We start from the raw sequence: 14998 nt of genomic DNA on the forward strand, positions 1-14998 counted from the left end.
TTGCCGTCTGCTTCCTGCTCTGAGTGCCGGCCGGAAAGTGAGAGCAGATCACAGCGGTGCTGCGCTCTGCTCTCACTGTACGGCTGCACTCAGAGCAGGAAGCAGACGGCAAGGGACCTGAAGGACACCGACGGGTGAGTATGTACGGTTTGTTTTTTTACGTTTACGCTGGTAACCAGGGTAAACATCGGGTTACTAAGCGCGGCCCTGCGCTTAGTTACCCGATGTTTACCCTGGTTACCCGGGGACTTCGGCATCGCTCCAGCGCCGTGATTGCAACGTGTGACCGCAGTCTACAACGCTGGAGCGATGATTATACGACGCTGCGACGTCACGAATCGTGCCGTCGCAGCGATGAAAATTTCAATGTGTGACGGTACCCTAAGGGCATATGTAAACATGATGAAGGAGTAAGATGGGTTAATAGAAAAGCTAGGTCCAAGTAATAAGAAGTGCTTACTCAGAAGACATACCCAAAAGAGACAGATCATAGAGTGTGTTATGATCAGATTTTTACACATCTTTCAATTTCAGATATGTTGTTTTGTATTTTTGGCTTGTACCGTGTCACAGATCGGCTGTCCATCTTTTAACACCTGTTCTATATTCAGGTACTTCTTACAAAATTAGAATATTATCCAAAAGTTAATATATTTCAGTTCTTCAATACAAAAATTGACAATCATATATTCTATAGAGTCATTACACACAGAGTGATCTATTTCACGTGTTTATTTCTGTTAATGTTGATAATTATGGCTTAAGGCCCCGTCTCACACAGCGACGCTGCAGCGATACAGACAACGATGCTGATCGCTGCAGCGTCGCTGTTTTGTCGTTGTGTGGTCGCTGGGGAGCTGTCACACAGACAGCTCTCGCCAGCGACCAACGATCAGGGGAACGACTTCGGCATCGTTGAAACTGTCTTCAACGATGCCGAAGTCCCCCTGCAGCACCCGGGTAACCAGGGTAAACATCGGGTTACTAAGTGCAGGGCCGCGCTTAGTAACCCGATGTTTACCCTGGTTACCAGCGTAAATGTAAAAAAAAACAAACAGTACATACTCACCATCTGTTGCCCGTCAGGTCCCTTGCCGTCCGCTTCCCGCTCTGACTGTGTGCCGCCGTACAGTGAGAGCAGAGCGCAGCGGTGACGTCACTGCTGTGCTGTGCTCTCACTTTACGGCGGCAGTCAGAGCAGGAAGCAGACGCCAAGGGACCTGACGGGCAACAGATGGTGAGTATGTACTGTTTTGTTTTTTTTTTACATTTACGCTGGTAACCAGGGTAAACATCGGGTTACTAAGCGCGGCCCTGCGCTTAGTAACCCGATGTTTACCCTGGTTACCAGTGAAGACATCGCTGGATCGGTGTCACACACACCGATTCAGCGATGTCAGCGGGACCTCAACGACCAAAAAAAGGTCCAGGCCATTCCGACACGACCAGCGATCTCGCAGCAGGGGCCTGGTCGCTGGTACGTGTCACACATAGCGAGATCGCTACTGAGGTCGCTGTTGCGTCACAAAACTTGTGACTCAGCAGCGATCTCGCTAGCGATCTCGCTATGTGAGACGGGGCCTTTACAGCCAATGAAAACCCAAAAGTCATTATCTCAGTAAACTAAAATAATTAACAAAAACACCTGTAAAGGCTCCTAAGTGTTTATAAAGGTCCCTTAGTCTGTTTCAGTAGCTCCACAATCATGGGGAAGACTGCTGACCTGACAGATGTCCAGAAGGCATCACTCACACACTCCACAAGGAGGAGAAGCCACAAAAGGTCATTGGTAAAGAAGCCGGCTGTTCACACAGTGCTGTACCCAAGCAGATTAATGGAAAGTGGAGTGGAAGGAAAAAGTGTGTTAGAAAAAGGTGCACAAGCAACCTGGATAACCACAGCCTGGAAAGGATTGTTAAGAAAAGGCCATTCAGAAATGTGGGGGAGATTCACAAGCAGTGGACGGCTGCTGGAGTCATTGCTTCACCACACACAGACGTCTCCAGGACATGGGCTACAAGTGTCACATTCCTTGTGTCCAGCCACTCATGACCAATAGACAACGCCAGAAGCGTCTTACCTGGGCCAAGGAGAACAAGAACTGGACTGTTGTCAGTGGTCCAAGGTGTTGTGTTCAGATGAAAGTAAATTCTGCATTTCATTTGGAAATCGAGGTCCCAGAGTCTGGAGGAAGAGTGGAGAGGCCACAATCCAAGCTGCTGGAGGTCTAGTGTGAAGTGGATCGCCCCCATGTAAGGGCAATGGGGTACTCGGCACCGGGTCCTTCGGTTCGGGGAATGTCACGGTGGCCCGACCCGGTCCGGGGCCCTTTGAGGGACGTCCAATAAAGGAATAGAGTTTTTTATGGTTTTGGGAAAGGTCTTTAAAGGGGAAGTGTTCGTGACGCCACCTGTGGTATTCAGTCAGGGTGACCGACGCTGCTTAGGGGTCCGCTGGGGTGATGTGATGGCAGCTAGATGGTATACCTTCCCACAGGTGAAGTGTTTCCCCAGGGCTTCCCAGATGTGTAGATGGTGATGGTGGATGATGTAAGGCGCAGAGAATAACGAGGACACAAGGTTGCAGTCTCTTTACCTTTACTGAAGGCTTCAGCATCCACAGTCCAGGGTACAGACCACAGGGTAGGCAGAGTCCGGCCGGTCCGAAGGCAAATCCAGAGTCCCCTTATCCAGGTGGAAATCAGTAGCCTTCCTACTAGCGCCTGTGTGTTGTAGTACCTCCCTGCTGAGCTTCTCAGTAAGGTCCTCACAACTCTTGTAGATGTTCTAGATGTTATTTCTTCCTCTCTGTCCCCCAGATGGTGTGGAGAGGACAAACCCGTATGACTGATGGCCTGAGGCTTGTTTATAGGGACCCTAGAGATGCCCCGATCCCCACAATTTGCCACTGTTTCTTCTTAGGTATTAAGGTCGGGCAGCCAACTTGGAATTGACTGTCCTGCCGGTCTCTGAAGTAAAGCGTAGCGTCAATTACTCCCTCAGTGTTCCGGCCACCGGCTACGCGCCTCAGAAGGAGGCAGCCTTTACAGGGCAGAACTCCTCCCGGTGTTTTCTCCTTGTGCTGTGACTTCGTTTCTCACTCTCTACAACACAATTCTCTTCGTGTCCTTTCTTAGGATGCTGCCGCACGTGGGGCAGGCGCAGCTCCGTAGCTTTCTGTCTCGCTAGGCCTCTGTCAGGATCCCACCCTTGACAGGGACCCTCTGTCTGCAGCTCAGATGTTCCTCCTTTCCACCTGTCTGCCTGACAGGTGTTGCCTGGGCAAAGCCCAGCCAGCGTCTCCCTAACTTTCTATCCAGCCCACCAGTTTTACCCCTCTGTGAGGAGTGACCTAGTACATAGGAGCAAGGCTCCCCCAGGTGGTCTGGAGTGTGAAGTATAGTGTATGGTTTGTGATACCTGGTAGGTAGATCTCCTTTATTGCCATCAGATGTAATATCACACCCCCTGTTGGAAGAATTACATCACTGCAACGACCAGTACTCTGGGGCTGGGAAAAGATAACAACAATACATTAGCAAAAGACATACAAAATTTTTGGAATGCTGTAAAACAAATTAATATAACAGTGCTTCCCTTTATGGGAGGTGAGAACACTTGAACGTTGCAATACAGGAACATATTTACATTGTGAGCTTACTTCTGTAGATTGACCAATTACGGATGCGCTAAATAACTATGAAATACTATTACCCGTACAGGTATACTATCTATTAACTACTAAGTGCCATTTCAAAACAATAAATTAACATTTTCTTTATTCAAGCATAAAACAGTTATTCTTTTCTAAGTGCAAAGTCTTTTAACTAACTTCCTAAGGCTCACTAGAGGACTCACTAACCCCTATGGGTTCACTCTATTGAAGTGCAGAACAGGTTTCACCCCCCCCCCCTCCTACGGGATCACTGTATCTTTTTTCCAATTTCTTTATCCTCAATTTTATTTAAAGTACATCATCTAACTTTTCCTATTCCTAACTACATACTATTAGCTATGTATAAACATTATTACTATCTAACTATTCAAGGCAACATTGTTTCTCTTAGGCAAAGTGCAACAAATAAACATTCCCTTTAAGGGTAAACCAAAGTCTTCTCAGAGGTAGTGCAAAATAATCACATCATCAATATTCAAGTCAGTTCAAAGGTGACGTGATGCAATATGAGGGACCCGTTACGAACCCCCAAACGTTGGTCTTGGGTGGGCTACATGACGTGTAATCCTGACCCGGAATTCTGCCGCACCAATGGGGTTTTCTTCAGGTCTGTAAGGCAAAGCAGTTATTTTTACAGCATAATTCAACAGCAGTTTCTGTTAAGAGGCATTCTCTGTAAAAGCCTCCTTTGTAAAACCAGTAGGAAGCACCTTTAAGAAGGTGCAAACTATATACAAGCAGTTTAGGATCATATACAGTTCATGATTCAAATGTTCTATGGTAAAAGTAGAAAACTTGTGCAAAACAAAGGATCCCTTTAAACAGGGGATCCCTTTAAAAGTTAACCCTGGATGGGTTCAAGCAGCAAAGAAAAACAGTTTAACTATTTACAAACTCTTCAGTATTCTCTCACAGCAGGTTGCAAGGAATCAGTCGGTAGCGGACACTTCCTGACCGGGGAAGCTTTGATTCCGTATCCTCGTCCGATGCGGTGGCAACGTCTTGGATTTGTCTCTCAGGTGCGGTCAAGTCATTAGTGGTCTGGGTTCGGATGTCAGTTTTGGTATCAGGTTCAGTAGTAGAAATGATGCACACAGTGGTGGTAGTATTGGGACACGTCAGTTCAGAGACTAGGGGGTTAATGTCGTTAGTCTTAGTTGTGGCAGCAGGTAGCGCTGCTATGGGGCCTATCAGCAGTCCTTCGGTCACCGGGTCAGGGTCGGCGTTCTTACCTGCCGCAGCGGTGTCCTCGATGTCGGCTGGCTCTGCTGGCGGCGGCGTCCGCGTCGGTGTTGGCAGCGGCTCCTGTAGCGAAGTAGGGAGCGGTGTTGGTGGCCGTGCCGGTGGGTCCTCCGCAGGCGTCGTCTGGTACGGGGCTTTAACATTCACCCGCAGCTGCAGGAGCTGATCAATCAGCTCATCCACTCCGGCCTGCAGGGAGTCTGTGTCAGCGGTGGAGGCCTGGTTACGGTGCCCCTCCGGGTAGCTGGGGGAGTCCTCTGCTCCGACCCCATGCTCTGGTTCTGGGCAGCTTGCCATGGCGTCCTCCACGTGGCTCGCCTCTTCCTGGTCTTTTTCCCTCTCTCTTCTTCTCGGGTGGTTTCGTTTTTGTTGTCTCCGCCCGCCATTGAGGATCAGGAGGCAGATCTCGGCTGCTGACGGACACGTCCTCAAGGTACAGAGATATTTAGACTGGGCGGCCATTGTTTTTCGCGCTTCTCAGTTTGTTCACGCCCACAACTCCACGCCCTTCTTCTTCTCCTGCGCTCCTCGTGGCGCTGTAATGGCAGCTGTTTTGGCGGGAATATTGGCGGCAAATGGCAATACACAGTCTTTAAGCAAATCACAGTTCAAATACAGTTCTGACACAGTTCTTAGGCGCACATGACCCGATTTTTAGGCTTAAGTAGATCCTGTTCGTGACGCCAAAATGATGGATCGCCCCCACGTAAGGGCAATGGGGTACTCGGCACTGGGTCCTTCGGTTCGGGGATGTCACGGTGGCCTGACCCGGTCCGTGGCCCTTTGAGGGACGTCCAATAAAGGAATATAGTTTTTTATTGTATTGGGAAAGGTCTTTAAAGGGGAAGTGTTCGTGACACCACCTGTGGTATTCGGTCAGGGTGACCGACGCTGCTTAAGGGTCCGCTGGGGTGATGTGATGGCAGCTAGATGGTATACCTTCCCACGGGTGAAGTGTGTCCCCAGGGCTTCCCAGATGTGTAGATGGTGATGGCGGACGATGTAAGGCGCAGAGAATAACGAGGACACAAGGTTGCAGTCTCTTTACCTTTACTGAAGGCATCAGCATCCACAGTCCAGGGTACAGACCACAGGGTAGGCAGAGTCCAGCTGGTCTGAAGGCAAATCCAGAGTCCCCTTATCCAGGTGGAAATCAGTAACCTTCCTACTAGCGCCTGTGTGTTGTAGTACCTCCCTGCTGAGCTTCTCGGTAAGGTCCTCACAACTCTTGTAGATGTTCTAGACGTTATTTCTTCCTCTCTGTCCCCCAGATGATATGGATAGGACAAACCCGTATGACTGATGGCCTGAGGCTTGTTTATAGGGACCCTAGAGACGCCCCGACCCCCACAATTTGCCACTGTGTCTTCTTAGGTATTAAGGTCGGGCAGCCAACTTGGAATTAACTGTCCTGCCGGTCTCTGAAGTAATGCGTAGAGTCAATTACTCCCTCAGTGTTCCGGCCACCGGCTACGCGCCTCAGAAGGAGGCAGCCTTTACAGGGCAGAACTCCTCCCGGTGTTTTCTCCTAGTGCCGTGACTTCGTTTCTCACCCTCTACAACACAATTCTCTTCGTCTCCTTTCTTAGCATGCTGCCGCACGTGGAGCAGGCGCAGCTCCGTAGCTTTCTGTCTCGCTAGGCCTCTGTCAGGATCCCACCCCTGACAGAGACCCTCTGTCTGCAGCTCAGATGTTCCTCCTTTCCCCCTGTCTGCCTGATAGGTGTTGCCTGGGCAAAGCCCAGCCAGCGTCTCTCTAACTTTCCTTCCTGCCCACCAGTTTTACCCCTCTGTGAGGAGTGATCTAGTACATAGGAGCAAGGCTCCCCCTGGTGGTCTGGAGTGTGAAGTGTCGTGTATGGTTTGTGATACCTGGTAGGTAGATCTCCTTTATTGCCATCAGACGTAACATCACTCCCCCTGGTGGAAGAATTACATCACAGCAACGACCAGGACTCTGGGGCGCTGCATGAAGTGTCCACAATCAGTGATGGGTTGGGGAGCCATGTCATCTGCTGGTGTAGGTCCACTGTGTTTTATCAATACCAAAGTTTGCGCAGCCGTCTACCAGGACATTTTAGAGCACTTCATGCTTCCCTCTGCCGACAAGCTTTTTGGAGATGGAAATCTCATTCTCCAGCAGGACTTGGCCCCTGTCCACACTACCAACAGTACCAATACCTGGTGTACAAACAACAGTATCACTGGGCTTGATTGGCAGCAAACTCGCCTGTCCTTAACCCCATAGAGAATCTACGGAGTATTGTCAAGAGGAAGATGAGACACCAGACCCAACAATACAGACGAGCTGAAGGCTGCTATCAAAGCAACCTGGGCTTCCATAACCCCTCAGCAGCGCCACAGGCTGATCGCCTCCATGCCTTTTAAAATCATTTTTCCAACTGGTATTATAAAGTATTCTAATTTACTGAGATAATGACTTTTGGGTTTTCATTGGCTGTAAGCCATAATCATCAACATTAACAGAAATAAACACGTGAAATAGATCACTCTGTGTGTAATGACTCTGTATAATATAGGAGATTCACTTTTTGTATTGAAGAACTGAAATAAATTCACTTTTTGATGATATTCTGATTTTGTGAGACGCACCTGTATTTGTACTATTTGTTAGTAGTAATTGTCGTCACTGACTTTTGGTTTTCAGTCTCTGGGTTTAAACAATATATTTCCATTCACATATAACAAGTAACAATCTTGAAAATGGTGAGAAATTGAAACTCATTACAGAAAGTAAAAATAAGTAACATGTTGCTGCTTTTCCATTGACCGCACAGATTGTTATAATAATGACTTTTGCTTTTTGTTGTATGACGTAAAGGTTTCGCCTCGAGTCGGGCTATAAAGTATCAGGAACGTTCCTGTAAGTGACTCTGGTTTATTTCTGTTTGTTTATTTGTCGCCCGTCTCGGACAATCCTCCCCAGTTGACTAATAACCGGTCTAAATTTATCGGTAACGTTGGTTTTATTTACTGCGGTTGGAATAATTGTTTATTGTGTTCCGGAGGGATGACTATCGCACACCCGGGTGACGCATCTAAGCCCAGAGCAGGTGCTGCCGCCATACGTCTGTTTGTTCTGCTAATGAAGATCTGGTGCCAACTCCCGGGAGGGCGAGTGCTAGCCAAAACAGCGGGCATCATGTGCAAGGGGGAACGCTGCCACGAAGGCCGGGAGACAGGGCAATCGCTTGTATAACATTGATTAGTGTTGGAGGAGATTTGTCCCGACATGACAGAGTGAATGTTTCCTTACAGTGACGGCCATAGTGAAGGACGGGGACCGAATAACATGACGGAGGAACCAGGGTCAGAGAGGATCATTCCTTTCAGGATTGACGTCAGGCATTTATAACATTAAAGTTTAAAGGGTCAAACTAAAGACAAAGGCTTAAAGGGCCGCTCCAGTCACTATTCAAGATCAAGATATTTTGTACATTAGGTTTAGCTAAATCGCTAGTTTCAGTTGAATGTCACCTCCATGATTAAGAAAGGAGCGCACATCTCACTGTCGCCCCCTGTTGTGTAATATATTGTGTAAAACCAGTCAAGAGCAGCATAGAAAGGATCTGACAGCTGCGTTGAGTTCATTTCTGGCTCGGTGGTTGTCACAAACTATAAGACCATACGGTCACAGAAGAAAAAAAGATCATTGTGCTGCTACATACCGCCCAGATAACACCATTTCACAGTACGCAAACTAATACGTAGCATCCGAATAATACTCCCTTATCAGCTGGCATAAAATCGTGCTACATTTTCATTATTATACTGCTATTCATTTCCCATATAATACTGTAATATAATTCTCAAATAATACCACCATACCGGCTACGTAATATGCGGAGGTTTTAATTTGCTCCTAGAATTCCAGGGATTTTAGAGTCAGAGTTTGGCCAGTTTTCCACCTTCGTTGGTCCCAGACTGAACGTGGAGGACATAATCTTTGGTGCGCGTCGTCAGGTCAATTACCGCCGCCTGCCTTAGTTGCTTATATAAAATTATAGACTCGTACTTATTTGCTTTCTGTTTAATTTTCTTCTTTCTAGTTTTTGAGACCCTTTAAAAGGTTATTTCCAAAATCATGATGTGGTCTCAGCTTTCTGTACATACTGCGCCAATACCAACTATTTCTCAATCTGTATTGATTTGCATTTATCAACCCCCACCCAACAATGACCCATAAATTCTCTCTTTAGCCTGCGTTTCCACTGGATCTATTCTCCATTTGTTTAATGCTGTCGGTCGACGATGCTCAGATGCTCTTAATGACTCTGCCTAAAAGAACATCTGACAGTCGGGTTGTAAGCACAGCTCGGATATGCCGAAGATACCAGCTGCAGATGCACCTATCACCCTATCTAATAAAACATCTCCCAGACCCCATCACAGCACCCTCATTGCCCTGACAGCCCTGTTATAGCACAGCTCAGCTGTTCTATGCTCATTTCTACTATACATGCCGGAGAACGCATGATCATGCTCTGAAGATCCCCATGAACCACCAATTAAATTTGTGAATGAACACTGGTCAAATAAGGAGTCACATTCACTACATCCAAAACTGTCAATGGCCATATAAATCCATATAAATAAATATTTCTCATGTAGTGATTTATGTCTACCAGGGAGAACACAGAAAAGGAGAAGGAGGGACCTGCAGCACTGAGGAGGAGCAGGGTGCTGCGAGATATGCAGTTTTAGCAGATAGGAATCGGAGCACCCATTCCGCTCTGTGAAGCTCAATGAACAGAGAGGAAGAAGTAGATGAAACAACACAAAGTTACAATAAAAAAAACTTTAGGTTGGACTTGTACTATATAATAAAAAAATGAAAATATTCATGCAGATACTGTGCATTATGCATTTCTATGAAGCTAATGTGCCTCTGACAAAATAATTTCCTATAGCTGTGAAACATTGCTATTAAACCATAGCTACTTTCTGGATTTTTAATGAGAGGAGTCTAATTGGCTGGCACAGAAAGAAAACAGCGAGCAGAGATAGAAATAGGGAGAGGTTTGAGTGATATAGAGCAGAGACAGATATGAAGAGAGCCATTTATATGGCGTTTTATACTCCAGAAATGTTGTATTGGACTAAAGAATTCTGATGGGAAAGTTTTGAAAAATTAGATGACTGTGTCTTTAAGTTCTGCAATGGAAAAAACAACACCCTTCGAGTGCCGGGAAGCTCATTGTGCGGTGTAGAAAGTGCTGCGCCGTTTCCTTAGTGCGCGTCGCTCTGTCAATGTTTACAGGTGGACTCACAACAGGCGCACGAAGCCATAACATACAGCACTTCATATCCAAGCATCTCGAGCGACGGACTGTGATCTCCAGGAATGCAGCCCCTGCAAATACATAAGAGTTTTGCAACTTTTAAAATAGTTTATGTTTTTAATTTTCTCTATTTTCAAAATATCTGTTTGCTGTCACTGAGAACAACATTCACTGCATCCAGAGACTGGAAACCAGTCCTATCTCTCAATATTTGTCATTGCTGAAGGTTATTTGGATCCAGCTAGAGTCTGATTTTTAGCCTAAAATACAAACAGTTAAGTAATAAAAGAGATGTCCATAGCTTTCAAGCTTGTTACAAAGTATCAATTTAAGTAAAATGTTTCAGTTTTGAGTCCATACTGTTTCCATCTATTGCAAATGTCATTCCCGTGCATTGCTACATTTGTATCTTCTCGTCTCCTTGGTGACCGTCATTCACTTTAGTAGCACAGATCTGATTACGGTGAGAAATATTCATAAAAAGAAAATGTCCAGTAATTATTTCATTTATATAAAATGATCGCACACAAAAAAATATATGTTAAAAACAAGAGACTTTATTTTATGACAATTTAAAAACAGAAATAATCCAATAAAAAAATATTATTTAATAAATTCCACTATCTGTGCAGAGCAGGGCATGTCAAACTGATGGATACAAATTGGAAAAAATGTATATAACATTGTTTTTATAAATAAATATATAATTAATTGTTGGTGATATTAATATAAATAAAGTAATATCATATGATTAATAATATATGTGTATATGTTAACTGAACATTGTGAGAAAAGGAGTAAAACAATTAGATATAAAAACAATGTGTTCATAAGACATATATTCCCATAATCACAATACAAAACAAGTGCATATCAAAAGAAAAAAATATATATAAATATATATTTATTTAAAAATAAGTGAATATCAAAAGATAAAATTCATATAACCAAAGCGAAGTGCCAAATATTAAAAGAAATGTGATGGTCGGAATAAAATGTGAATTATAAATCAATCAACATATGTATTGAATACCACCAATACCAACCAGTACTGACATACCTTTGCTACTGCACACACCACTCCAACGCGCGTTTCGCTTCCGCTTCGTCAGGGAGTTTACGGTGAGGTCCATGGGGTCTGATCGTTCTCACAGATTTCCTCCTCATTTCTTTTAGGTATTTCTGCAAGTTCATAATGACAAGAGGCGTCCTGCACAAGTCGTTCTTTGGCAGAAAATCACAAAACCGCTGGTGACACCATGACCCACAATGATTTTGCAGCAGGTATGAAGCATGGGAGCTGGGCAGGGGGTCCGCTACGACTAGTAATAGGTGAGAAACATTGTATTCAAATAATTCTACAACTACATTATGTATTATACTCTCGCCATTCTGCTGTCTCCTGGAATCTTCCTGCTAGAGGAGAGAAGGAACATGGACCTGATTGTAGGGATGCAGCGCCAGGCATTTTTGCATTGGCAATGTGTTATCAATAACTTTTAAGTGGGCACAACTAAGGGCCCCTTCACACTGTGCAATCAAAGTCTGAACGAGCGTTCGATTTGTGACGTTTATCCGTCCTCGTTCCGAGGTTGCAAAGTGTGACATGGCGTTACGATTTGCGACGCAGCCCAGCATCGTACGATGTGAAAGAAAGAGCAGAACTTTCTTTCGTCGTAAATGTCCCGCTGTGGCGGTCGAAATCGTAGTATGTGACGGCGGTCATACGAGCTCGTAATGCGACTACGTGGGTTGGGCTTCCGCATACCTGTCTCCTGATTGGGCGTGACGTTTTAGCACGCCCATGCTGGTAATACGTCACGCTCGGAGTCGTAGGACTATGGCGGTGTGAAGGGTAGCGTACGATTGCGACGCGTGACGTTCACATCGCAACTACGTCAGAAAAAGCGTTAACATCGTAGAGTGTGACCGCTGGCTACGAGCTCGTACTGCGATGTCGAATATGACGCAAATGCGTCGTAATCGTAGCAGAATCGACCAGTGTGAAGGGGCCCTAAGTGAGTGTTTTATTAGCACAGCTGAGTAATTCTTTATGGGGGGCACAATGGTGGGTTTGGCACTGCTATTGCGTCTGGACATTGTTACGGGGTATATTTGGCACCAACGTAAAGTAAATGTTCCTGGTGTGAGCACAGTCTGCTGTAAGCTAAAAAAAAAAAGTTATACAAATTAATGTAACGATGCTCTTCGCTGAGCCAGCAGGGGGCAGCACTGAGATGCATCCTTTTTAATGCAGCTTTGGATGTGAACACAGTAAAATGTGATGAATACTTCTATCCTGCAGAGCATTTGCAGTTTTCTTAATGATTTGTTAAATAGACTGATTAATTATTCTAATGTTCCTTTTTCGAAAACATGCATCAATATGTACATCCCTGTAAATTCTCATTTTTGTTACTTATCTTTCTTCCTGCTTTCATCTTTTTATGCTGGATTGAAAATGGTTAAAGTTGTCATCTTTTAACTGACAACTGGTAAGTAAAAAAAAAAATGAAATACTTTACACTTCAGCATCTCTTATTTTCTCAGTATTGTTCCGAGTTATATTCACATGAGATAATAGGTGTGACGCTAGTCACTACTCATGGACAAGCCTTGAGGCAGGACAGTCATACGTTCCAGGGACAGATACCAAGAGAGCACGTCATAAGCTAAAAGGCAAAGACAAAGGTGGATTCAGGTCACGGTACCAGAAATATAGCAGATCAGGGCTAGGCAAAGGGATGGTCAGAACGAGGTCCAAAGTCAGGCAGCAATAGATCAACAAACAGAGCACAGGAATACAAGGCCACATGCACCACCGAGCAAATGTTATCACTAGCAGAGATCTGATACTGACAGCTTAGCTAAGAAACTGGGCAATCACTTAGAACAGGGAGGTGCTGATCTTCCTTCAGGTGCTCCCTGTTCTCAGATTGGATGGCCGAGCTGTCAATCAAAATACCGACAGCTCAGCACGCCCCTGCCCCAGATTGGACAACAGAGCTGTCACACACTGACACACTGAGCAGAGGAATCGTGACAGTATTCCCTCTTCTATGGGGGCCACCAGACCACTGGGTTTCCCATGAAACCTAAGATGGAAGGCCCTGACCAAACGATCGTCCTTCACAATGATGAGCCAGAACCCAGGATCTCTCCTCAAGTCCATATCCTCTCTAATGAACAAACTATTGGAGGGAATTTCAGACCCTCCGAGAATCCACGATCAGTCAAAAGAAACTGGAGGAGGCAGTGGGCGACACAGACAACACCGAAGGGACAAGCTCTTTTAACAGGGATCTGTGGAACAACCAGATTGACAATCTCTAGAATCTTGTACTGGCCAATAGATTTAGGACCTAAATTCGCCGGTTGTACTTTCAGTTTAGTTTTTTTTGGAAGAAAACCAAACCTTATCTCCTACTTTGAAGACTAGAGCCGCCGAACATTTTCTATCTTGAAACAAATGTAGATACTCCAGCTCCAGCGGAATAGGTAAAATAGTATAAGCTTTATTTGTCCATAATGGTAGTAAAAACAGAAAAAATATTCCTTACATAGGTGAATCAAAACAGGGAATTGTGCATATACGGCTACGCGTTTCGACCTGTAACGGTCTTACTCATGCCTATCATTTTCTATCGGCCTTTGGAATTTGATGAAGTTCTGAACTTCCCTCCAGACATCCCCAAGTTTCTGTATAGCAACCTCTCTACTCCAGGACTCATCCTAGAGAATTCACCAAAATGGGAATGAAATCCATAATTGCAAAAAAAAGGCGAGGTTCAAGTGGAGTGGTTGACTTGACCGGTAAACTCAACAAGAGGAAAAATTGAGGAGCGGTCCTCCTGCTGAGCCGCAGCGAAAGATCTTAACATTTGTTCCAACAATTGGTTTATACTTTCTGTCTGAGTGTTGGTTTCAGAGTGGTAAGCAGAGGAGAGCGACAAATCAATCCCCAGTTCCTTAGGGCCCCTTCACACTGGTCGATTCTGCTACGATTACGACGCATTTGCGTCATATTCGACATCGCAGTACGAGCTCGTAGCCAGCGGTCACACTCTACGATGTTAACGCTTTTTCTGACGTAGTTGCGATGTGAACGTCACGCGTCGCAATCGTACGCTACCCTTCACACCGCCATAGTCCTACGACTCCGAGCGTGACGTATTACCAGCATGGGCGTGCTAAAACGTCACGCCCAATCAGGAGACAGGTATGCGGAAGCCCAACCCACGTAGTCGCATTACGAGCTCGTATGACCGCCGTCACATACTACGATTTCGACCGCCACAGCGAGACATTTACGACGAAAGAAAGTTCTGCTCTTTCTTTCACATCGTACGATGCTGGGCTGCGTCGCAAATCGTAACGCCATGTCACACTTTGCAACCTCGGAACGAGGACGGATAAACGTCACAAATCGAACGCTCGTTCAGACTTTGATTGCACAGTGTGAAGGGGCCCTTACAAAACCAAATTTCTCTCAGCGGCTGAAAATTTCCTAGAGAAAAATGCACATGGCCGTAAGTTGGTCAGAGTTTCGGGACCTTGAGATAATACAGCCGCTACCCCAACTTCTGAAGTATCCACATACACAATTAATGGTTTCTGGCGATTAGGTTGGATTCAAACTATAGCGGACATGAAACACTCTTTTAATTTATTAAATGTCTCAATAACATCTGACGACCAAAACTTAAGATCCTCGACCACCTTACGTGTGAGATCAATGAGAGATCTGTGAAAAAACCCTAATAAACTTTCTGAAGTAC

At 45.4% G+C, this 14998-nt stretch overlaps 1 protein-coding gene across 5 annotated transcripts in view; it reads left to right on the top strand.

Annotated features, from left to right (window-relative positions):
• Positions 1-14998, top strand: part of TOGARAM2 (TOG array regulator of axonemal microtubules 2) — a 95852-nt gene that overhangs the window by 39645 nt on the left and 41209 nt on the right. For 3 of the 5 annotated variants that reach the window (XM_077282103.1, XM_077282106.1, XM_077282105.1), the window contains exon 2: positions 11397-11504. In XM_077282103.1, the coding sequence (XP_077138218.1) occupies positions 11480-11504 (25 nt within the window). In that variant the 5' untranslated portion in view covers positions 11397-11479. Of the gene's footprint in view, positions 1-7780; positions 7802-11394; positions 11505-12691; positions 12716-14998 lie in introns of those variants that run through there. The other 2 variants (XM_077282104.1, XM_077282107.1) reach the window with 2 other exon arrangements.

Source organism: Ranitomeya variabilis, chromosome 2, assembly GCF_051348905.1.
Source record: "Ranitomeya variabilis isolate aRanVar5 chromosome 2, aRanVar5.hap1, whole genome shotgun sequence".
Lineage (NCBI taxonomy): Eukaryota > Metazoa > Chordata > Amphibia > Anura > Dendrobatidae > Ranitomeya > Ranitomeya variabilis.